Here is a 24560-nt window from a genome sequence, read left to right as displayed (position 1 = left end):
ATATTTTCCCAAACTTTCGCACCTGGCACTTACTGCTGAATCCAGTTCATTGTCTTCGAAAGCTTGTTGGTCAACGTTGATGCATTCTAATGTAGCGCTATATCGATGTCCTACATCTTTCTCGTCCAGTGTTTTCAAATTCCAATGACGTAATATTTGTCCACAATATTTGTCCTAGCCACGATGCTGAGTTGGTTCAAGTAAACCACCAGCGACATGAAAGATCGTATAATTCCGTGACCTTGTAAGACTTTTAAGTGAATTAAAAACTTGTCGTCTTCTAAACGCTACATATTAGTCTGCGATAACTTTGTAAAACTTTGTGGAATTTTATTTTTGAATCAGTTCAACCAAAGGTATAAAGAAAGAAAAGAAATGTCATCACCAGTTAAAAATAACGAAAATAAGAAAACGACTTGAACCAGAAATCATCTTGAGGAAAATGATCGCCAAAATAGTGACGATCGAAAAAATGATGAAGATTGCAAAAGTGATGGGGTAGTTCATAGAAAATGTCATTACGATATGGACCAATAACGCAATAACAATTACAACAACAGTAAAGAACAAACAGTCCGCAAACAAGCGCATCCAAGAGGAAACATCTTTCGGTTGGTCGGTTGTAACATCGTTGTCGAAACTTTTATTACCATCGACTGCCTGTGTCATATTTAACCTAAAAGGAAGAGCGCCATCTTTCAATCGATCCAATCTTTCAATCCATCGACAATTGTTCTCCAAACAGACGTTTTATTAACAAAAAATCCAGGAGTGGTTGGGCATCCATCCAATGCCCGATTTACAACTCTAAGCGGTGATGGACTGGAGTCACATGACAAGAACAATTCTTTAATAACTGACGTCACGACGGTTAAGTTGGGGTTGAAGAAAAACAACGACAGTTGGACCTCTACGAGATTTCTTTCCAACCGAGTAGACAACACCACCAGTTACGTTATTCACTGTTGGATATTGCCCGGGGCAAGACGGCATGACGTAATGGTTGGGTTGGAGAATAACTTTGCAGGCTTCATCCAAGGTGGCATAAAATCTTTCTGAAAACTAGATGTAGCTGTTGTCGATGCCTTGGTCAAATTCTTTGTTAACATCTTGGAAAACACTAATGACGCTGCCAGTGGCAGATGCGCCTGTACAGTAATGTTGCCAACGACTCCGATATAATCTTTGCATTGGTAATGATTTATTTCCACTTCGCTACCAGTCTCATAAGCCACGATGCTGAGATGGTTCAGGCAAACCACCACCGATATGAAAGACCGGATAATTCGGCTGCAGTTTCATTCATAGAAAACAAAAGAACTTAAGTTTAAAATAACAATTTGCAGCGAAAACTACTTGAAAGGAACAAAGTGAAAATTGATGATTAGTCTGCGATCGTGCTTGGAAGGATTTTGGTAAAATGAGTAGAAATATGCTGCGTCCCTAAAACTTTCAAATATTTCTCATTATTATAGCACCAGCAAAATAAGTAAAACTCATAGACTTTTGACCAACAGATCAATGACCGGTAAAATAAACGTTTTACCTGTTATAAAATGGTGTATTTTCTTTATACAGAACCAGATTATAGTTCATATTACAGGCCGACAACGCACATAAAATGACCGACAAACAAACAAACGATAACTTTAAAGAAACGCAAAAATAAGAAAACATTTTATTGAATGTATTTAACGTACAAGCCAAAAACAAAGTAGTACGAGAAACATATTATGATTTCCATGAATCACTGATCATGCGGTCGTCCAAGTCATGTGATTTTATAACAACACCCTCAGGCAAATAGTCGTGATCGATGCTTGCGTAGTAGCAAGTAAGTCTCCACAAATCTACATCAACTAAACTTAGGTAACCGCCGAGACAGTTGTGATTAACATGGCCCTGATAGGCAATCACAACAATATTGGTAACGATATTTTTGGCTTGCAAAATAGTGTCGTCTGTAAAAAATCTTAAAAATATCGGATTAATAATCAAAAATTATTAATAAAAACTTAAAAATATCCTAAAAGACTTTTCTATAATAACATATATAGTCGCAAATTGTAATACTTTACCACAAGTTTGCTAAAAACACAATAACTGCAATAAAAACATGATATTATTTAAATGAATAGTTTCAAACATACTTTTGTCCTGCGCCAGTGAAATGTTCAAATAAATATGTGAAAATCAAATGATCGATTGTATATAAAGGCTTCGTTTAGATGTGGCTGCAAATGACAAAATCTCCAGATCGGAAGGTGCGTGTCAACTAATACCACGATGATTATGCCATCAGGTAATCTGAGAATTATCAGCAGAGAAAAAATGCGTTGTCTCAAGCAATTAATTTCTCTTATGCGTAGCTGGTTGTTGTGTAGACTTTATGTGCACTCCAGATAGGAAGGTGCGTGTTCGATTAAGTTGCTATTACATGGCAAGGTAACACCAAGAAGCGATCCATAACTGTTTCTAGCTGTTAAACTTTCTCACCTGGTGTCGGTTCCATCAATTGCTATGATATTTAGCTTTTTATAACACAACTACTGAATATAACAAAATGCGATGAAAGCTTATCTTTGACTCAATCACCTCCATGCTTAAAACACTTTCAATGTTGACTGTGATTTTGCACTGAACTTGTGAATTTTTTTATAACCCAACCCTTAGAGTACACTAAAATAATGCAATGACAACAGAAAATAAATGCGACGCTAATTACAATGCATTGAGCTACTGCGCCAAAAACAATGACTTTTGACTTCAGGGAATTGGCTCAATCTTGCAGACATTTGGCATAACTTGTGCGGACCAATAAAGTGATGAATATGGGTCGATGACCATCAATACGTTTCAGGTTATGCATGCACATTACTACAGTTGGACTACAAAAAATCATGATGGAATCTGTGTCAAAGTAGTGCATTAACAGAGTGAGTTCGACGTAGGATGCTGCATATATCCATGTTGCCCATATGCAAGTAAAAACTTTGTTGATCAAATTAAAACACTTTTCAAACATTGAGGAAATAATAATAAAATGCCGATAATAATAAATCATGTTAATTGTCACTTTAGAAAATGTTCAGGGAAGAAGTTGGTTTGGGCTGAACTACTGCATACCTCATATGCAGCGTCATGTTTTCTGTTACTGACGCAAATGCGGTTCATGTCTTTAAGTAAAAAATTTAATCTTTCTTTGTCATCGCTTGCGGTGAAAATATTTCTGTCAAAAACAAGCATCTTGTGACGTCAATCGTCTTATTAAAATGTTCTCCGGCACATAAATTAGATGTTTATCGTCACTTTCTCACGCTTCTTGACGTACAAGCTTTCTTAATACTTACGCTTCTTTTAAACGCTTGAGCTTTGATTGTGTTCGTGCAAAACATGTTTTTCGTCAAGAAAGGAATTTCGATATTTCGTAGAAAACATTTTGAAGATTTGGTATCAAATTTTCAAGCCTATATGACGTCAACGTAGAAGCGAAGTGGGCTATATAACCAGAAGCGATTTGGTGGGATTTCATATGATCGACTTCAACGGAAGATCTTCATAGTCAACCATGAGAGGAGTGATTCTTCTGTAAACATTCGCTTGTTACGTCATGATGACCTACTCGGAAGAACGTCGTCAAGTCCTTACCACTGACTGTAACAATGACGTGGTCAACTCCACCATGCAGAAAGGAGACAAAGGTGATGTCGGTAGATCCGGAAAATCTGGAATTCCGGGAGCTCAGGGGGATCCAGGAGCCAAAGGAGAACCCGGAGGAGTTGGACAGAAGGGGATGCAAGGAGAATCGTGCGCTCTGGGGTCGCTAGGGACCGACATAATAACCAGACTTGCAAGTAAGTTGATGTTAGATGAAGAATATTTTGTTTGTTGTCAGTTTTTCAAGAAGTTTAGTTTCCAGAATTAGAAGAATTTCTCATTCCTCAGTCATGTGTTACGTCACTACGCGACGGTCCACAACGTTTGACGAGTGGGGTTGAAGTTTACTGCGAGGATGGATGGACGGTGAGTAAAAGACTTTCCACAGTTATAAGAGGAATAGCTTACAAATTATATTGAACTTACAGTAGTATTGAAAGGTATAAAAGCATATATAGAAGTATATACACTTACTTTGTAGTATTGAAGCTATAGTTATCAAGTTGTGTGGACTTCAAAGCGGCAATGCGTTGTGTGCTATTCATTTGCATTGTAGCAAGAATGTAAAAAAACACAAACGACAAAGAATTTGTTTTCACACTCATTTGCGCTTTTTTAAATGTGCCTTTTTCCACTTTTCTGAAACTTAATTCCCAAAACGTTGAATGAAGGTTGTTTGCCAACATGCGGTTGATTCGAAAAACGCTTACTGACAAACTCAAACAATTGGGTTGAAAACTGTTTAATATAACCGTGTATTTGTAAGTTTAATGCAACTATCCGCAACAATGGAACAATGATTGCTGTGGGAGTGTTAGTCGTGTGCGATTGTGCAGAATCGATCATAAGCCCACACTGGGTCATATGCCACGATGCATAAAAATGACTGTACGCTAATAATTGCTGTGTTGCATGCCCACATTACTGTTGTGTCTAATTCGCTTCGTTTATGCAGCATGCGATACAATTGCATTGAACTGCATAAGTCGCTTGCAGTGAAATCCGGCGAAATTCAACCAGCGCCACGTAAACCTGATTTATTTCATCCAAATCACCTGCAGCAAATAGCTACTTATAATATGAGCTTATACTTTTCTTAACTTCAAATTGTTAGCAAAAATATGAACATGCCACTGGAATAAGAGATCCAACTTGACAAGATATATCTTGCGTATTGTAAGCGAAGTGTAAATATTGCCGTACTTCTTGTATTATGACGTAATAAACTGAAGATTATTTAAACATATAAATTAAACGTATTACACTTGTGCTAAAATGTAAAATAAAATCACCAACAGATTTTTCAAAGAAGAATTGACGGAAGTGTGAATTTTAGTCGACCATGGGACGACTACGCGAACGGTTTTGGCCAGATTGACGGGGAATTTTGGCTTGGTAAGTGGAAGTTTGTTCAACTTAAACGCATTTTATTTTGATGTTTTTCGTTTTAATATTCGTGCTTCATTACTTACAGGACTCGACAACATCCACGAGTTGACGCGTGGAGGAGGATGCAGACTCAAGATAGAGCTGTGGGATTTCGATGGAAACCAAGCTTACGCCGATTATAGGTCATAAGACGATTGTTGTGACATAAATAACAAAGACGTTACAAATCTTACGTTTATTAATCAACGTAAAACTTTGTGGAGTAAATTACAACTTAACTGTCTGGTTTCGAATCTTTTAAAGCAAGTTGTTGTTTTTGCAGCTCGTTTTCGATCGAATCTGCTGAAAATTTATATCGGCTTCGTGTTTCCGGATACAGCGGAAATGCAGGGGACAGTTTAGCACATCAAAATGGTCAACCATTCTCGACGGAAGATAGCGACAACGATTCCTAGTACGTCATCTTATGTTCAAGAACAAATATGTTCAACTTAATAAACATTAAGTGCCACAACCTCAGTAGGATATTCAGTTATATCCTGCCAGTAACGTATAAGATAGAATATAAATAGTTGCAAAAAAGTAATTTCAATCTTTCATGTTTTAATATATTAGTGGTCGTATAAACTGCGCAACTTACTATGGAGGATCCCAGGGATGGTGGTTCTACGCCTGCGGCCTTACATTCCTCAATGGAGTCTGGATGCGTCAATCAAGTGGAGCTGCTCATGGAATTATTTGGCGTGATTGGAAGGGAGCGTTTGAACCTCTTAAAGAAACTAAAATGAAACTTCGTTGCGACTGAATGAAATCCACGAGTTGATTTTAACCAACCAAGTAAACATTGAACTGTATTTAGACCGGCAACGCAGCAAACTGTAACTATACGTTGCCACGTCTATTACGTCATAATATATACATTCTGTCAATCTGTTATACTGCACGTCATTATGCGGTTGTTATGTAATATTTGTTCGGGGCATTGTGACGTGTTAATGATGGATGACTCAGTGTAAGTTTTTCATTCAAAACCTTGCAGATTGCCGTCGTATTCAACTTAAAGATAGAAATTTAACTTACAAATAACAAAACAAACCTTAAGAAGTTTGTAGTAAGACAAACTCTGAGTCATGCGACATTTTTACGTCACAATGCCTTGTAAAAATTTGGCACCACACCGTCATTCAATTACATTTATACGTTTCACGTGTATATGTTCGCGTTGTTTTTACTAGGCCTGGAAATTCCAGCCTGGAATTTAACCGATTGTCTTTAACCGTTAGCCACCATAGTCGCTAATTGTCATGTCACATTGTTCATGTGTCATGTCACATTGCTAAATATAAGATTGCTATGAAACATGGGAGTGCAGTTTTATATTTCCAAATGTGAAGTGCGTGGGCCTAATTTAGATGGCCAGTATTGATTAGTCTACGTTAGTGAGGCTTAACAAACCGGCCTACTGCCAGCTTGTTGCATATTTTTGAAAATGTTGAGAATTAGTCATTAAAAGATTACCAAGTTGCAGGAATATGGAAGGACCAACGTTATTAGTCCCAACATATTATACTCACAAGCAATTTATAGAAATGCTGCCACACGTTCTTATTACAAACATTACAACACTCGCCTATAGCGGACGCGGATTTCAGGAATTTCTTGGTGGTTTTGCAGCCATGCAATAAGTTTTCGCTCATCACTTACAATAAGACAAAAGTCACATTATACAACTGATGAGACGACGTCAGCTACGTTTTTGTATTGAGATGTGATACCCAAGAAAAGCAAACTTGCGTAGCGCACTATGCTCTCGAGCATACACCACAAAGGTCGAAATGTCGTAACTCTTTCAGGCATTATTTTCGAGCGCTCCACCCCACCATGCGTGGAAAATCTCTTGAAGACTTGAAAACCTTTGTGAACGTCATTAGGACATTGTTCAAGGGTTCAGGCACAGCTTTCATAGAATAAATGCGGTTGCTATAACCTATGCACACTTCTGTGCTGAACCTCGGAATTTTTGCAATTGCACTGACGTATCTGCCTACGTTCTGAAAAATGCTTTCTACTGCTGTTATAAGGCCAGCAATGTTAACTTTAACAACGTGCCAATGGTAGTCGTCATCGTTACCTTCCAATAGAAAGATACTTTTGCAAAGTTTTCTGCTATGGAGTCCGCTTAGTTCTAAAATATTGTGCAGTGCTTGAACCCAAACGCAAGCAGGTTGACAAGAGTAAATCGTAATAAGATAAATCTAGAAGTTGTCGCACTCGCTGCTAAGCCAGATATCACTCGCAGCGTTGTTACGTGTGAATTTTGAGCTGATTGAAATTTGTGGCGTCCATGTATTCTGTCAACTTTTACTAAAGGTTAACAAGCTCTTGGTCTTCCTCCAATAAACTTAAACTTCTCCTGTCTGAAGCTGCCAGTGGAACGGTTTTGGAAAATGTTTACAGTCACAGAAGCGTTTATCGTCTGACATTATGCTCAACCACAGAATATCCGTTTAGGAGATTTTTGTTTTTCTCAACTGCAATGGTATGCCAACACTTTGTAGCTGGGACAACTGTATAGTTGAGGATTTAATATTGTTAGTATCGAATCGTTATAGCCATTCTTGACAGTGAAAGTAGCAGAATGAAATTCAACTGTGACGCCATTGTTTTTACAAGATGGTCTGCATTATGTTTATCCTGTGATGAGAATTGCCAGTTTATGGTTTTCAGAAGTTTGAAACGCAAAACAATGTTCAATCGGAAATACACTGTTGGCTAGTTCAAGTGGTCTACAGTACTTTTTACAGAAAAACAAACATCTAGTTTTTATTTTGATAGTGCGTGAAGCTTCCTATTGCGACAAACCGGTATCGTTCAAGAGGCCAAGTTACCAATTTCCGCAATTAGCTGGAAACGACTGGTGACATCCAGGTTGTTTTTTGATCCTGTAACGAGAATAACATTTCCCTAATTTCAGCCAGATTCTGTGCCGCAATAACGATGAACCGCGACACCAACTACACTTTTAGGAAAAATCCATCATACTTTTATTCTTCGCCACCGCAGTACGCGAGCACAACCTAATTAACCTGGCGCAAACGACACCAACTTTACATAACGGGTAAGTAGTCTCAATAAAATACGCACGGCAATTGAAGATAAAGCCAACACGGAAGTGTGAAATACCTAAGGTAGTGACGTCAAAAGGATGAAAATGGTGTTGGCAGTGAACAAAACAAACTAAATGTTGTCACAATCGTTTGTTCAATCGTGTCCTCACTACTTACGGTTTGGCTCAAGCACTGTCAAACCATCAAAACTTTTCAAATACCTCAACCGTTTGCGTTTTCTCCTGCGTGGCAAAAGGCATCGAATGACATGACGTCGTGTGTGTGGTACGAGTGACACATTTTGTGTTAAATAAGCCAAACCTAGCTTACGGTTTACTGGTTAATGTAGGTGCTAAACGACGTGTCGGCAACCTTTAGCATTGAAAGAGCCATTTGGTCTCGTTTCCGCCAAACTAAAAGCTGCTCTGAGCCACAACACCTAATTGACTACTTAAAACAAAAAACACCTAACGTTACATATATAATTCGAACTAATGCTTTAATGATGCAGCGCATCGTTTGATTGCACCAGGAATTTCCCACCAGGGTTGTGGAACCGAGGGAAAGGAAATTACTAATTGGATCCCAAAACAGGCTAAGTAACTTTTGTAAGTCGACAGCTGCATTCCATGGAAGCAGGGGTTGCGACAGCACGTCAAATGCTTTCTAGGGGTGCAACAATTAAAGAAGGTTGGGAACCCCTTGTTTACATGGCTATAGCCAGATCTTGTTCACCCTAACCCTGAAATCCCCCTATCCGACATGAAACTGTTGGGAATGGATTTCTTCCCAAGCATTTTACGTAATCCGGAAACTTCGCAGTCTAACTCTGACTTAAAGTCGGATATGCCAAATCAGTAGAAAAAACACCCGCTAATCAAAATTACGACAAATATTAAATAATATGTTTAAATACACCATTTATTAGTATACATCCGTCTGTTTTTCATGCTTGTCACACATCAAGAGTTAATATTTGTTCTAAACATATTTTAATGCCTTTACTTGAATTATTCATTTTAGACGCAGTTTCAATTCAACTCTTTTATGCGTCTTTATCTAGAGTAACCCTAAATGCATGCTATTTTATGTATGTTGACTTCACTGTGTCCTGTAGTATTTTGTCAACTCCGATTACACTGGACAACAGCAAAATTATTCCTCAAATGAAAATAAACTGCCTAGACTAACTTTGGGACGCTGATTCCAAATCTGAAATCAGAATTGGTCTATCACGTCAGGTTTTCAAGATATGAAAATTCACGAAATTCGGATTTTGCATTGATTGGCACTATATTATAAGGTTCTACAGTACAAGGTATTGTGCAATTTTCTTTCCCAGCGAATTGTTGGTCATATTATGTCACAATGCATGTTATGTAAGATTAATATTGACATTATTTTGTAAATGCAATGTTCTATCTTTTCACAATTAATGCATTCTTGAATGTTCTTGGCCATGACTATAGAGGGGGGGGGGGGGGGGTAGGGGTAGGGGGGGAACATATGTGGAGACCTTAAAGTTGTGTCACTTTTGCTCGGATTGCAGTTGGGTTACACCAAGCATATGTGCTTTCTCTGTTTGTGGGACAGTCGAGACGATGCAAACCACTATGACACAACTGAATGGCCAATGAGAACGGACTACATTGTTGGAAGATATAATGTTAAGTGCCAACCCCTAATTGATCCGAGCAAAGTGTACTTGCCACCACTTCACATTAAACTGGGCCTGATCAAACAATTTGTGAAGGCAATGGATTTCAATGGAGATGGATTCCTGCATATAAAAGAAAAATTTGGTGCAATACCAAGTGATGCTAAACTGAGAGCTGGAATATTTGTTGGCCCCCAATTACGTGATTTGATCCGTGACCCAGTATTTCCATCCAAGCTTAATTCAATTGAATTAAAAGCCTGGAATGCATTTGTACAGATTGTACAAAATTTTCTTGGGAAGTCCAGGGCAGAAAATTACTCGGAACTAGTGGACAATTTGCTGGAATCATACCGCGAAATGGGCTGCAGAATGTCGGTTAAACTGCATTTTCTTCATTCACACTTGGAATTTTTCCCGCCAAACCTGGGTGATGTGAGCGACGAGCATGGGGAAAGATTTCACCAAGACATCTCTGTGATGGAATCGCGGTATAGAGGTCGATTTAACCCAAACATGATGGGGGACTACTGCTGGTTTCTTCAGCGTGAAACTGACACTGAACATACTCGAAAGAGCAAGTGTATAAAGCACTTTTGAGGGAATATAATGTTATTTTTGTCTGATTTAATTATCCTGGGTTGTGTTAAATTGTGCAGTATGATAATGCTGTTATTTTCAATAGAAATTACTGGGTTGATTACATGTAATGTTTTGTTCCGCTCAGCCAAAATTAGCCAAAATCACAGTTATGGGTTGTCGTGAGCATATATCATATCTCAAAAACGTGACGTGTTAGAAAAAATCTAAGACCAGATTTGGATTCAGCATTGCAAAATTAGTCTAGGTAAACTTGAAATGAGCGAGGAATAAAAAATAAGTTGTAAATTGTTGTCCAGTGTTATCCAAGTTCGTCGCTATACCAAAACGTTTTCGACAAAACAAAGTGTTCAAATTAACGAGGTCTGGCCAAATTTTATTTATTTACTAACACTCTAGTAATCTTAGTTAGTTAGCAATGTTTCACCCAATTCGTCAAGGATTAACTCATAGGAAAGGGAAAAAGGAACGCACGGATTAGCCATTTGAATGAGCTGAAAGGAATAATTCCATCCTTTGAACTTGTAATCGTTGTAAGGCTAATCGTGTGTCGAATGAGTAATCCAAACGAACGGCTATGGCTGGTCATTGTACGGTACGATTTGATGGTGTAGGCTACTGGTGTAGACTACTGAGATCTAGGCGATATCGGTATTTATGGATAAGGTTTGTATAGTGATTGATGCACACCGTATACCACAGGAATAGATACGAACTATAGTATGGTACAGTTTTATTACGGGCTAGTTTAACATATAGCATAGGTTTATCTGTGGAATGGCATCGGTACCGCAGTTAAAACCGTTGGAATGGCCTTGCTCAAAATATAAACGGATCTCACTAAAAATCTGAAAAGACTGAAATGAACAAAATTGGCCTAGTTTCGATTTCAGCTCTTTCAGGCGTTTGGTGTGTTCGGCATTAACACTGCTTAATTGGTCGTGTTCCGTAGGCTATATATAGGTTATCTACCTCGGGCTTTTAGGCACTGGAATAACCGTATGCTTACTTACTGAATGTAGAATCCAAGCAAGTTCTAAAGACTGCTGAATTGTGCACAGTGCAATGCACAATGGTGTTTAAACTGGCGATCCAGTCAAGGCTAAACCGGTACTCTGTAGTAGCCAAAAGTCACTTTTTTGTGTTTACAGTGCTCATGCACTATATTAAATTGAATTGTGGTAATTGCATGGTGCTTTTTTTCAGCATCAGGTTAAAATAGTTATGCCGTCAAGCTGTAGTGATTGCATCAATTATATACACGCGGCATACCACTGCTGAACATGTTATGGAAGGTCTTTGTCCGTGCAGTTCTAATTCGCCAACTGCATCTATCCAGAGTCCCAGTGTGGCATAAGGTCAAAGCGTTTTACAGCAATCGACATGATTTTCTTTGTTTGTTGCCTGGGATAGAAGTTTCTAGAACTTCATATGCCAATTTAGTTCGCTTCCATTAACCTCACTTAGGTGTTTGATTTTGTAAGCAAGTCAGCAAGAGAGGTCTATTTTAGCTACTGAAAAAGATTGGCCGTCCCCTTGGTAGGGCCTGCTATGAATCGTATCATAATCTTTATCATCGGACAGAGGAAATTCTTTGACCGACTTATAATTTGTAGTAATCTTTAATTGCTCCAGGCCCAATTACCTAGCTAGCTTTTAAGCAAGTTCTGAATGATACACATATTTTTTTGGTATTGCTTTAATCTAGATATGTTTATCAGAAGCACTGAACTGGAGCAAGCGTTGGTTTGCAATTGCAATTTATTTTGAAAATATTTTTATTCCCTCTCATACTATGAGTTCCAATATGATCACATCATTAACATGATATGAGTGTTCATTATGTGAGTATATGTTTAGGATTTCAGGAGAGATCGATATTCTTTATCGCTTAAATCACAACAACGTCGTACAAATTATAATTATTGGAACTACGAAATGGGCCAACTGCATTGACATCATCATGAAGTGTGTGGATAGCGGCAACCTTGAAGATCTGTTGATGTCTAAACATGTGGCAGAAATACCCTGGGTGCCATGGATGCGTTTTGTTTATGAAGTTGCAGATGCATTGTCATATCTACATTACTACGATGAAACAAAATCATTTGTTCATGGAAACCTGAGGCCTGAAAATATCCTGTTAACATCAGATTTGGCTCAGTATCAGTAGATGGTGCAATAAATACACAACACACTCCTTACTACACTGCTCCAGAGTTCTTGAAGAATCTCTTGCTGAAAAGAACTGCAGAAATGGATGTATACTGGTGAGGTTGGTTTGCTTTGATTCCTCACGTACTTACTAGCTCTTGCTATTCAAAATATTGCAATAAGTGTTTTCATAGCTGTGTTTCTGTGGAAATAATTCCTGAGCTGAAGAGTAGTCATACACTAGAGATTGCCTATAATAGCACCACAAATAGAATTGGAAAGAAGTGCTTATATATGCGACCTGTCATTGCAAATAAATTAATACAGATTAAAACAAAATGCACTTTTATTGATTGTTAAACTGAGAGACAATGAACTAACAAATCAGATGTTCAAATATGGCAGAAAGTGCTACAAAAGTTGCCGATAATTTCAAAATTAATTATATATTTCTTTGCATGCTTTACCGGTACTTGCCCAAAAGTTTTTTTTGCACCGCTCTGCATAAACTGTTATGACAAAATGCATGTGACAACCAAGTTTTGACTTAAATTGCTTTGGGCCGTACAAACTTTTTTTTCTGTTACACTTGAAGTTTATGTCAGATGTTACTGTCTGGATGTGTAAAATGGATACTGTGCTGCTAGTGTATGTAGTAGATTATGCCAATTATGAATAAACAGAAAAATTCTGGGAAAGAAAATATGATGCAGTGCAATTGAATTGCCACCATACAACATGTTTATATATACACAAACTTAGATGTTAAATATGAAATTATGAATCATAGGAATTTGTAGCGATCGATGTAGAAATTATGCTATTATAAGTAACTTACAAGTTTCTCTGGGTAAAGAACTGTTTTCAGTAATAAGATTAGTTGCTCTCTGATTTTTAAGCGCCAATATATGTAAGATGCAGCTTTATTTCCAGAGAAACAGAGCAGATAATGTAACTTAATGCAAACAAAGTCTGTCATAATGAATAATGTAACTGTTGAGTATATGCACATTGAATGACGGTTCAATCTGTAAATTTATGTTGCTGTGCAGTCATTGCAACATAAATATTATAACAAATGCATCCATTTTCAGTCTTGGGATGATTGGATACGAAATCATCACCAGACATCCGGCATTTCACAGAGTTCCATTTGACTCGATTCTTCAACCGATCAAAGGGAAAGGACAAAAACCTGAAGAGAGTTATCTTCGAGACATAGAAGCATCGTTGGAAAGCAATCCTGAAGATCTGAACATCTTTATAACACTGATGAGCGTTGTCACTCAATGTTGGGATTTCAACCCTGAAAGTCATCCTGATGTTTGCCAAGGTAATAAGTCTAAGCAGATGGAAACTAGCATGTCTAGTCTCTAGTGTGTGTTACACTGGTTATCTTCGTATGTGTTAAAATTATTAATTGCATATTTTGCTTATTGTCAGTACCTAAACATAATATTGCTTGTCAGTGAAGTACAAGCACTGTAACTGATGTCCAATTCACAAACCAGTCGTTTTTTATCATTGATTTTGCTTGTGCTACTATTTACCCTTGCAAACAATATTTAGTTCGGAAGCTGGCTATCAGAACACTTTGGTCCTCTTCAAGATTACAAGATGGTTATTGCAAGCTTAAACATTCCAGTGAAATGCCACCTAAACTCAAATTAGTGTCAAAATAAATCTGGAGGATTTCTCCGTTCCGTTTGAGGTTGGTCCGAAACCATCGCCATGTTACATTTAAGGTAACGAAATGGGACCTATAAGAGGGTTACCAGCCAACAACTGCAACTTGTTGTTAGTTCTTACCACAAAGGCATTTCAACACATTTTCATACAAACATTTTACAATTTCTTTTGCAGTCGGTGAATCAATTAATGACCATGTCTCTGACCACGATAAAACGAAGCAACACATCGTGCTGAGTTACAACTGGATCGACTCTAAAGCTGTGGCTCACAGGGTTGGTTGTCTTAACTATTATTTATTTGATATTTGAAGATGGCTTCAAGTTTGAAAATGATTAATTAGTTGTACCACTGTGTTGATATCAGTTTTGTTACTGGACCAGTGACATAACGTTACTTGATATGTTATAAGTTAGTGAGCAGATGTATGTTTAGCTCTACTATATCTCACGCTTAACTAATTTTCCCAGATCTATGACGGAATTCATAATGCTGGTTAGTGGTTACACAGTTTGGATCGACAAAGAAAAATCGAAAGGAGACATTTATTCCGAGATGAAACAAGCAGTGATGCTTATTTGATTTTGATGTTTCTGTCATCAAATTATGAGAAGAGTGAAAACTGCCAAAACAAAATTTGCTCACTCGTGACCGAAAAAAGAGAATTATTATTCCAATTAAGACTCAAAATGACTTCGAACCTGATGGTAGGCTGAGTATGAATTTTATTTCCAAATTAATTTTATTGAACAAACTCATTCATGGCTGGTTTTGAATAAATTTAAATCGCTTTTGCCACAAAGCTGTGTTGAACATTACAGGCTTAAGCATCGGTGGTAAACTCTACTAAAGCTTTGGTGAAGGTTCATTTGATGAAACATTTGAAGAACTAATCAAGGATATTGGTAAAAGATCAGTTTTATGGTTGTACAAAATTCTTTTTGCAATAATACTTGCAGAAAGATTTAAAAACTTAAATTTTGACATTTCAAAATGACTTTCTTCACAGAGGCCCTCCCCTCCCTACAACAAAGACTTCATTGTCGTCTGAAACAGTTTATAACGTCAGAGACGATGATCTAGGATTCTAGGTAAATCAGTACTAATAGAAGCAATAAAAAGAATTATATGCTCTAGTACAGGGGTGGGCAAACTACGGCCCGCCGGCACTTGCAGAAACTCCTACTCATCACTTATTGTTTTAATTAAACAGGTTACATGACAAAATATTATTCCATTTACGAGTGTGTTTTTCTCTTCACTTTCAGTGCGTAAACACACACACGTCAGCCGCGCATGTATTGCAACATGCTTTCAGCAACTAGCCGTACACTTCTCATGCATTGTTTGATCATAAAATACAAATACGGTAGCGGCTACCGTAGGCCTTTGTGATGAAGATTGCGTAGCTTTAAACGTAACTGAGTGTGAAATGCAAAAATTGTGTTTAATATGAATATGCGTTTATTTACACACCGGGTAAATTTTCCTACTTTGTAATGAGAGTGTGCGGCCCGCCGGCTGCAACATTTTTTCTAATGCGGCCCTCAGTACAAAAAGTTTGCCCACCCCTGCTCTAGTATATAACGCCTGGGAACCGAATCAAATGATTTCATGAGAAATTCTTGATGAATGGAAGTTCTGACTTCTCCCATTCGCCCTTCCAAGCTCACAGGGGGCCAGGTAAGGTTTTCGGGCTGACCAGTGATGAGGACCACGACGACTCACCAATCTCCCAAGGAAATGGACATTCAGCCAATCACGTGGAACACTAGCGCAATGTGGAGGAGCGCCATCTTGCATGAAAATCAAATCAATAGAAGAAGTTATGCTTTCATACTTGTGCTCTCTTCATGCAAGATTGGAAAGGCGAATACGAGAAGTTATGTCTTCCATCCCACGAGAAGTTTTCATGAAATCACTTGATTCGGTTCCCAGGCAGCTTGAAAACTTGTGGCAAATGCGAATTGTTGTATCCAATTTTAAATTAAACTGTTCCTATTCTACTGTAGAAGAGTTTCAAATTTACCAAATTGGAGGCAATACAGCGCTTCGCCTTTGCAAAAAGTTCCCAAAATTATTCATAGTTAATTTACGTAACAATTGTCAAATTGGCATGATTTAGTGTAGTTCGTGACAACGCGTGTAGGCTTGGTCTCACGATGTGAAGTCGAATTCAACGACTTATTATTTCGGCTGCGTATTCCAATAAATGCATATAAGTAAGATGGAAAACCGTTTTACGAATCGTAAAAAGAAAAATTGAATTTCAATGCATTGAGATTTGGTTCTTGGATCTTCGTTCATCCAAAGTGTACACCCCTACTTCTAAACTATGTATCAACTCCTACTAAATGGTCTTCAATTGAATTCTCAGAAAACTTTCAAACTTTCGCCCAAGAAGTGGACAGCAAGTGAAACCGACCAGTCTGCACGGACCCGAATTCTCTCTTATTGTCTTGAACTTGAAGGAAGCAGCAGACCATGGTTGCAGTGGAATCGGAGACAGCATTTCAATCTTCTGATGTTGGAACATACACAGGAATGCACTCCAGCCATCTAGTGACAAAGGTCAATTAGTCTTATATGCAAGTTAGAATATTATTTATATACGGCCTATATGATATGGCTTATAACCCTACCATTTAATTTCATTTTGTGTATTTTCCTAAACGAGTTGAAAGTAGCTGTTTATCTGCACTAGCTGCCTCTCCATCTACCACTAAATAGTAGTTGTCAAAGTTTAACCACAAGGCAGTAAGCATCCAGCATGTGCATGATTACCTTGCCTGACAAGCACTTTGAGACTGATTGCTATATGATGAAAAATGAATTTAAAACTCCAAGATAAATTTATTGTAATAATTAGTTATAGATCGCTTCTTTTTCTAGATCGGAGTTTGCAGATCCAGTCATTCGATTGAAAAGTAATCCAGCAACATAGTTCGATCTATCGGTCTCATATAGAAAGATTATCATCGGTGCAATTGTGCTGTGCAATCTAGGGCTCACCAACGCCCAACATTATTACCATATATGGTCAAAGGAAATCGGGCTTTCGCTGATGTACAAATGTATTTCCCATCCACTGATGTACAGCATTAGACCTATAAAGTATCAGCAATCTGTTGCTTTAACATATCGCTTGCTCGTATGATATAGTCTGGATAACCTGACTTTAAATGTGGAACTTATCGTTTCTGTATTTCTGTGTTTAACGGTGTTTTGGTGGCCGTGCTAGTTGTCATAAGCAAGTTGACAACATGATTATTATTGTTAATGACGAAATATAAACCATACTACAAGAAATATTTATGTAAATAGCGTAACATTTGGTAAAGTTTTTCTGTAGCTGCTGTATTCAGAGGCAGCTGTGTCTAATTAAACCATACAACATCCACATCATTTCTAAGGAAACGAAATAACAAGAACTGTTTGTATGATGTTGATGGTTATATTACAATAGCACAAGCAGAAAATGTTTGTGTCTGGCTTGTCATGTTAGAAACAATTTGAAAAAATGTTTAGTATTTCCTGCAACATGTTGCCCAGGTGGACAGAGATCCAATGACTAAATTATCTCATCATAGTTTGTGAGTAGCAAAGAGTCAAATTCTTTGAATATCGCTCATCAAAGTAATCTGCAACAAATAATAGTGTAGGTAATATATGACAATATTCTCATGTAAGTAGTATAAGTAAGTGTGTCAAGTTGTGACCCTGTTTGTTTTTTATTTGATCTCTGCGTCATTGTCCTTGACCTCCTGGAAGCTTTGCTTATAGCTGACTGGCGTTTGCACTTGTCATTTGAAAGGTATAACCAGAGGTGATCAGAAAGCTCAGTGTAGAGTTCGTGGCGCGGTTGAATAGATCTGGGTCCACCTAAAACAAACAACATAGGTCCATGTAACTTCTACCACAGTACGTTGCATATCTATAGCACTAAAGACAATTGAAAGAAGTTTTTTAACAAATTTCCTTACTGACCACTCGATGTTGACAAAGAGTAATTCCGATTACTGTACATTCTGCACTTCAGGGCGGGAACTCCACACGTCATACCCGTGGGAAAAAAGCGACAGTTTTGGAAATGACTGACGGCGAAGTGTTGAAACGAGAATCTGTCAAACAAAAAAATCAGGAAATATGAGCATATATCATATTGTAAACTTAACTCAACTAAATTTTGGATTTAAAATATTTAATGTGTTTGGCGGCCATATATACAATCATATCATCGCATTATTGTATTTTGCTATTTTGAAAGTTTTAAGCCCTTGGGATTATCTACTTTATTGTTGACTATCTCAATTATTTGGTAGCCAAGTATACAATCATATCATGGCATTATTGTATTTTGCTATCTTGCAAGTTTTAACTCAAGAAAGACTGAAATTTTGAATTACCTAGGACGACGGAGGGTGTCATTTTGACTCTCAAGTATTTTGCAGTCCAACAGTGTCTTTTGTTTACGTTTTTATTTAACATAACAACACAAACAAGTCAAACATCACTAAACAAGTGACGAATGATGCCAAAATGTCCAAGTATAATTTATTTGCTTTCAATTTTAATTCAAAAAGTTGCACAGATGGAAAGTGACATTATGGTAAACTTGACTACCTCATAGTTTGTGAGTGGCAAGGAGTCTGATTCTTTGAAGACCACTCATCAAAGTAATCTGCAACACATACATAAAAGAATATGTGATATATGACATCATGCATATGTAATTTGTACAAGTAAATTTGTTTAACTTTGACCTTGTTTGTTCTTGTTTGGTCTTTGCTTCATTGTCTTAAACTTTGACCTTTCTTGACCTTGGATGCTTTGCTTTTAACTGACCGGCGTTTGCAATTGTCAGCCGAACGGTATAAGGACACATGACCAGAAAGCTCAGTGTAGAACTCGCAGCGTAGTAAAACAGAAATGGATCGTCCTGAAACATACAAAATATATCCATGTTGCTTCTGCCAATGCTTCTACCACAATACGTTGCGTATTTATAGCACTAAATGCAATTGGAAGAGTTTTTGATCAAAACTTCACAAATTTACATTCCTGACCACTTGATGTTGACAAAGAGTTATTCCAATTTCATTCTGCATTCCATGACTCGGCGGTATCGTCACACGTCACAGCCGTGGGAAAAAAGCGACATTTTACGAAACGACCGACGGAAGAGTGTTGAGACAAAAATCTGTCAAACAAAAAAATTCAGTAAACATTGTGGCGTAAACATGAGCATATGTTAAACTGTAAACTTAACTCATCTCGACTTTGGATTTCAATTATTTGATGGGTTTGGTGGCCATATATACTAGCATATTTTTACGTTATTGTGATTTACTTTGACCTTTGATAACCTTTAAAGTCCTACAAAGTTATCTCAATTCAACTTTGGAGCTTGATTATTTCGTAGGTTTGCTAGACATATATCTTGAATGTTTTATGCCTCGCAACGTCTTGCACAGATGGAAAGTGACATTATGGTTAACTAAACTACATCATAGTTTGTGAGTAGCAAGGAGTCTGATTCTTTGAAGACCACTCATCAAAGTAATCTGCAACACATACATAAAAGAATAAGTTATATATGACATCATGCATATGTAGGTAAATTTATTTAACTGTGACCTTGTTTGTTCTTATTTGATATTTGCCTCATTGTCCTAAACTTTGACCTTTGATGACCTGGGATGCTTTGATTTTAGCTGATCGGCGATTGCACTTGTCACCCTAAAGTTATAAGGAAACATGGCCAGAAAGCACAGCGTAGAACAGGCGGCGTGGTCAAACAGATCTGGGTCGAAATAAAATACACAATATATCCATGTAGCTTCTACCAATGCTTCTACCACAATACGTTGCGTATTTATAGCACTAAAAGCAATTGGAAGAGTTTTTGATCAAAACTTCACAAATTTACCTTGTTCACCACTTGATGTTGACAAAAAGAAATTCCAATTTCATTCTGCATTCCATGACTCGTGGGTTTCGTCACACGTCATACCCGTGGGAAAAAAGCGACAGTTCACAAAATGACTGACAACGGGGTATTGAGACCGGAATCTGCCAAACAAAAAAAATCAGTAGAAATTGTATCTTAAATATGAGCATCTATTAAACAGAGAACTAACCTAATTCAACTTTGGATCGTAATTATTTGATGGGTTTGGTGGCCATATATACATTCATATAATCGCGCTATTGTCTTTTGCTACCTTCCAAGTTTTAAAGCCTTGGTATTAGCTACTTTTTTTCATTAATCGTTTGAGCACGGTCTTTATTGAGCTATAGAAGTAAATATTACGGTTAGAATCGTAATGTTCGCTCCGCACAAATAATGGCAAAAAATAACCACGAATGGTAACGTAAGTATTTTAGTTTTTGTATTGCAGTATTGCAACGTCTTGCACAGATTCAAAATGACATTATGGTTAACTTGATTACCTCATAGTTTGTGAGTGGCAAGGAGTCTGATTCTTTGAAGGCCACTCATCAAAGTAATCTGCAACACACACATAAAAGAATTGGTTATATATGACATCATGCATATGTAAGTTGTGCAAGTAAATTTGTTTAACTGTGACCTTGTTTGGTCTTTGCCTCATTGTCGTTGACTTTGACCTTTCTTGACCTTGGATGCTTTGATTTTAGCTGACCGGTGTTTGCACTTGTCAGCCGAAAGATATAAGGACACATGACCAGAAAGCACAGCGTAGAACTCACGTGAAACAGATCTGGGTCGACCTAAAACATACAATATATATCCATGTAGCTTCTACCAATGCATCTTCCACGATACGTTGCGAATATGTAGCATTAAAATTGAATTGAAATTGAATTGAAGTTGGCAATTAAAGGCAATTGAAGGCAATAGAAAGAAATTCTCAACAATACTTCACAAATATAGGTTGTTGGCCACTTATACGTTGCATATGTATAGCACTAAAAATGTATAGCACTAAAAACAATTGGAAAGGTTTTGTGCAATATTTCCCAAATATACATTGCTCACCACTTGATGTTGACAAAGAATAATTGTGACTTCATTCTGCATTCCATTACTCGGCCATATCGCCACACGTCATACCCGTGGGAAAAAAGCGACAGTTCACGAAATGATTGACGGCAGAGTGTTGAGACGAGAATCTGTCAAAAACAAACAAAAAAATCAGTAAAAATTGTGGCTTTAATATGAGCATACCTTAAACTGCAAACTTAAATCAACTCACCTTTGGATTTCAATTATTTGATGAGTTTGGTGGCCACATATAAAATCATATTTCTGAGTTAATGTCCTTAACTTTAACCTTTGATAACCTTGTGGATGCTTTTGGTATAGCAGATCGGTGGTCGCATTTGTCAGCCGAAAGGTATAAGGACACGTGATCAGAAAACTCAGTGTAGAACTCACAGCGTTGTTGAATAGACCTGGATTGCCTTGAAACATAAAAATAGATCGATGTAGCTTCTACCAATTCCGGAAAAGCCCAGTCTTGCTTGAACTTTCTTCAACTCCTCCAAGATCTTCGCAGAGAAAATGTTTTTTTCTAACTCCACTGCAAACGGTTTAATGGACCAGACAGCTGTGATTCAGAAACAAGCTTGCTGGTGGTAGGTGAAGACACACCTGGTGCATCAGCGGCAGATCGGTTTGATTCATTATAAGAGCTGGATGTGGATTAAAGACGATGAAGTCTCTTGATCATTTTTGTGGTTGATCGTGAATATGTTTCCACGTCTCGTCCTTTGCTGGGAAGCTCTAGTTACTCCGCGTTTGATCTGGTTTTTGCCTGAAATATTCGGATCACTTTATTAAGTGTCCATGTGGTCCAGTTCTGTGCCTAGAGAAGCATCCATTGTTTCCAGACTGATAAGTCTCATTGCATGGATGCAAATGGACCATGACTCTAGTCACTCTGGGTATCAGATTTGGGAAACTCCATTATATCCAGCATGCCAGGGTTGTTGAATTGCGATCATGTATTTTCACATGGTAAATAGCAGGTTCACGACCTATACCAAAGCAAAGCAAAGTAAATGTGTGATATGGACCTATGTTAAAATTACTTGTTGACATTTATGACCAATCAATAGACGTTCGGTTATTTTTGTGAACTAAGAAGTTGAAGTAAGCTACTGCACAATGTTTAAAGTGATAAAATAAAAACTAAATACTAAATTAACTAAATTGATGAAATCATGGAAAACATATCACGTCACGCATGAGTGATCACCACGTAATGAGCGCGCTCGGTTTTGGAAAAGTACATAAAGTATTGTTTATGACGTCATTTGATTTTATGAATAAATGCACAAGAAATAGTGTGAAGCAAAATTGCTAGAGTCGATTTATAATAGAGTGTTAATGTAAAGTTATAGCAAGCCCCGCTATTGCATAATCGATACTTCATATTATCATCCCCTCATATGCTGTGGGCCTGTCGTCGTCGTTAAAGATTGTGGAAGAGTTCGCTTCATTCAAAAGTTTGATAGTTTCCTGTCGATGAGTTCCAGGCTATTGCAAAGCATGTTGTTGTTTTGCTCATTGACCTTGTGCTTTGTTAGTGTATATGAGCGTTATGATAATAACAATTCTATCAAATTCGTATGTGAATTTTTAAAAAACAACGTTGCAATGCATTTGCTGTTTGAATCAGCCACCATCCATAAGGTAATACAACTGATGTATGAATATTTCCAAACTGTCAGGTGTCATAGCTATGGATTAAATTTAAAATTTTCTGCATTTTCTTTGAACGAGCATTATTTCAACTGAGATAGTAGGTTTATTCTGTTGGGAAAATTCCTTAATTACTTACTTTTTTGATTGAGTTTTTCCTTCAGCTTATCCAAGAACCTAATCAGCAAAATGTGTATCTTCCAAATCCCTAGTCGAAATACGTACTCAGCGTCTGAAACGGTTTCTGCCTGAAACATTCGGATAACTTTATTAAGTGTCCAGTTGGTCCAGTTCTGCTTCTAGAGAAGCGTCATAGGTGGGCAGTACCGCAGTACTATAGTAACGAATTACTGTGCAACAGTACTTTTTCAGTGCAGTCGGTACTTTTAAATAAAGTACCGATTCTCTGAACCAAATTCCTTTTTCAAGAAATTTGTATTTGGTATCAGTCCCGGTACTCGGTACTTTTCACGTGAATATTTCATAATTTTAACAAGTATGTCTTCAAAAATACGTGTTAATTAAACCTTTAATGTGAATTTTAGCATCTGTTGGTCTTTTTTAGTCAACAAATGTCAAGTAAAATTGCAAGCGAGTAACGTCAAATATGTTTTGACCTGGAGTAACTTTTACCGGGTCATAATAGCGGCAAACATTGCATTTGCAGCAGCATCTTTTAAACAAAATGTACCGGTACCGAGTACCGAAAAAGTACCGAACTACTTTTTTAAATAGTAGCCTACCGAATACCGGAAACGTCGGTACATTTTTTGCCAAGTAACGGTACCGTTACCGACGATACTTTCAAATTCAACGTACATACTGCCCACCTCTGAGAAGCGTGTATAGTTTCTAGATTGATAAGTCTCATTATAGGAATACCAATGGACCATGACTCTGGTCAGTCTGGGTATCAGGTTTGAGGAACTCCATGAACTCCAGCATGCCATGGCTGCCGAATCCCCGTCATCTATGGTCACATGGAAAGTAAAAGGATCACGACAAGAAATGCGGATCATAACCATTCTGGTATCTAAGAATTACAACATAATAATTTAATGTTGTAAACGTCTTTCTGTAAACAATATGCGTTAGAAATAGAAAGAATATAACAATTAAAATTTGAGAAATCAACAAACAACCCAACTTAGTATATACGGTAAGTTTATTTTATAATCACTTGTCAACAACAATGACAAATCATGAAAAATATAACGCGTCGCGCATGAGTGATCACCAAAGTATTAAGCACGGTTCTTTAAAAGTACACAAAGTAAAGTTTATAAAACCATTCGATTTTGTGTAAGTTTTGTAGAAATAACACAAACTAAGATTGTTAGATTCGATTTATAATAAAGCACTTATATAAAGTTTACACGCTCCTGCTATAGCATAATGGGTATTGTATATTATCATCACCTCAAATGCTGTGGGCCTGTCGTCGTTTAAGTTTGTGGAACAGTTTGCTTCATTCAAAAGTTTGATTGTTTCCTGTCGGTGAGTTCCAGGCTATGACGAAGTATGTTTTGCTCGTTGACATTGTGCTCTGTTAGCGTGTATGCGCGTCCTAATAATAACAAATCTGTCAAGTATTGTTTTTTTTTTATAAACCAACGTT

The 24560-nt window shown here is 37.4% G+C and overlaps 3 protein-coding genes across 10 annotated transcripts in view; 2 read left to right on the top strand and 1 right to left on the bottom strand.

Annotated features, from left to right (window-relative positions):
• The window catches only part of LOC143449076 (uncharacterized), a 71524-nt gene extending 53954 nt beyond the window's left edge, over positions 1-17570 (top strand). Inside the window, exons 1-9 of one of the 4 annotated variants that reach the window (XM_076949145.1) lie at positions 10825-12680; positions 13659-13897; positions 14134-14275; positions 14428-14528; positions 14724-14960; positions 15075-15158; positions 15263-15344; positions 16631-16824; positions 17146-17570. In XM_076949145.1, the coding sequence (XP_076805260.1) occupies positions 12667-12680; positions 13659-13897; positions 14134-14246 (366 nt within the window). In that variant the 5' untranslated portion in view covers positions 10825-12666 and the 3' untranslated portion in view covers positions 14247-14275; positions 14428-14528; positions 14724-14960; ... (2 more) ...; positions 16631-16824; positions 17146-17570. Of the gene's footprint in view, positions 1-10824; positions 12686-13658; positions 13898-14133; positions 14310-14427; positions 14529-14723; positions 14961-15074; positions 15159-15262; positions 15345-16630; positions 16825-17145 lie in introns of those variants that run through there. The other 3 variants (XM_076949144.1, XM_076949146.1, XR_013114498.1) reach the window with 3 other exon arrangements.
• Positions 3547-6380, top strand: LOC143449065 (microfibril-associated glycoprotein 4-like). The gene is made up of 6 exons (XM_076949113.1): positions 3547-3854; positions 3920-4023; positions 4956-5052; positions 5132-5228; positions 5369-5500; positions 5662-6380. Exons 1-6 carry the CDS (start codon positions 3611-3613, stop codon positions 5849-5851), a joined length of 864 nt encoding a protein of 287 aa, XP_076805228.1. The 5' UTR covers positions 3547-3610; the 3' UTR covers positions 5852-6380.
• A 188-nt stretch (positions 17571-17758) lies between the features above and the next one.
• LOC143449072 (uncharacterized) lies at positions 17759-22202 on the bottom strand. 5 transcript variants are annotated; one of them, XM_076949125.1, is made up of 12 exons: positions 21580-22066; positions 21275-21408; positions 20847-21006; positions 20707-20764; positions 20183-20325; positions 19891-20056; positions 19320-19817; positions 19017-19192; positions 18877-18934; positions 18241-18374; positions 17973-18135; positions 17759-17894 (listed from the first exon to the last, which is right to left on the bottom strand). In XM_076949125.1, exons 8-12 carry the CDS (start codon positions 19045-19047, stop codon positions 17885-17887), a joined length of 396 nt encoding a protein of 131 aa, XP_076805240.1. In that variant the 5' UTR covers positions 19048-19192; positions 19320-19817; positions 19891-20056; positions 20183-20325; positions 20707-20764; positions 20847-21006; positions 21275-21408; positions 21580-22066; the 3' UTR covers positions 17759-17884. The 5 variants fall into 5 exon arrangements, with proteins under 5 accessions (XP_076805240.1, XP_076805239.1, XP_076805237.1 ...); XM_076949124.1 differs by having other exon boundaries at positions 17885-18135; positions 21580-21699; positions 21890-22202; XM_076949122.1 differs by having other exon boundaries at positions 17885-18135; positions 19320-19453; positions 19620-19817; positions 21580-22183.
• Positions 22203-24560: the final 2358 nt, after the last annotated feature.

The sequence above is a fragment of the Clavelina lepadiformis genome, chromosome 3, assembly GCF_947623445.1.
Source record: "Clavelina lepadiformis chromosome 3, kaClaLepa1.1, whole genome shotgun sequence".
In the NCBI taxonomy this organism is placed as follows: domain Eukaryota; kingdom Metazoa; phylum Chordata; class Ascidiacea; order Aplousobranchia; family Clavelinidae; genus Clavelina; species Clavelina lepadiformis.
Note: the sequence above shows the minus strand (reverse complement) of the source record. Positions and strands in the feature narration are given on the sequence as shown.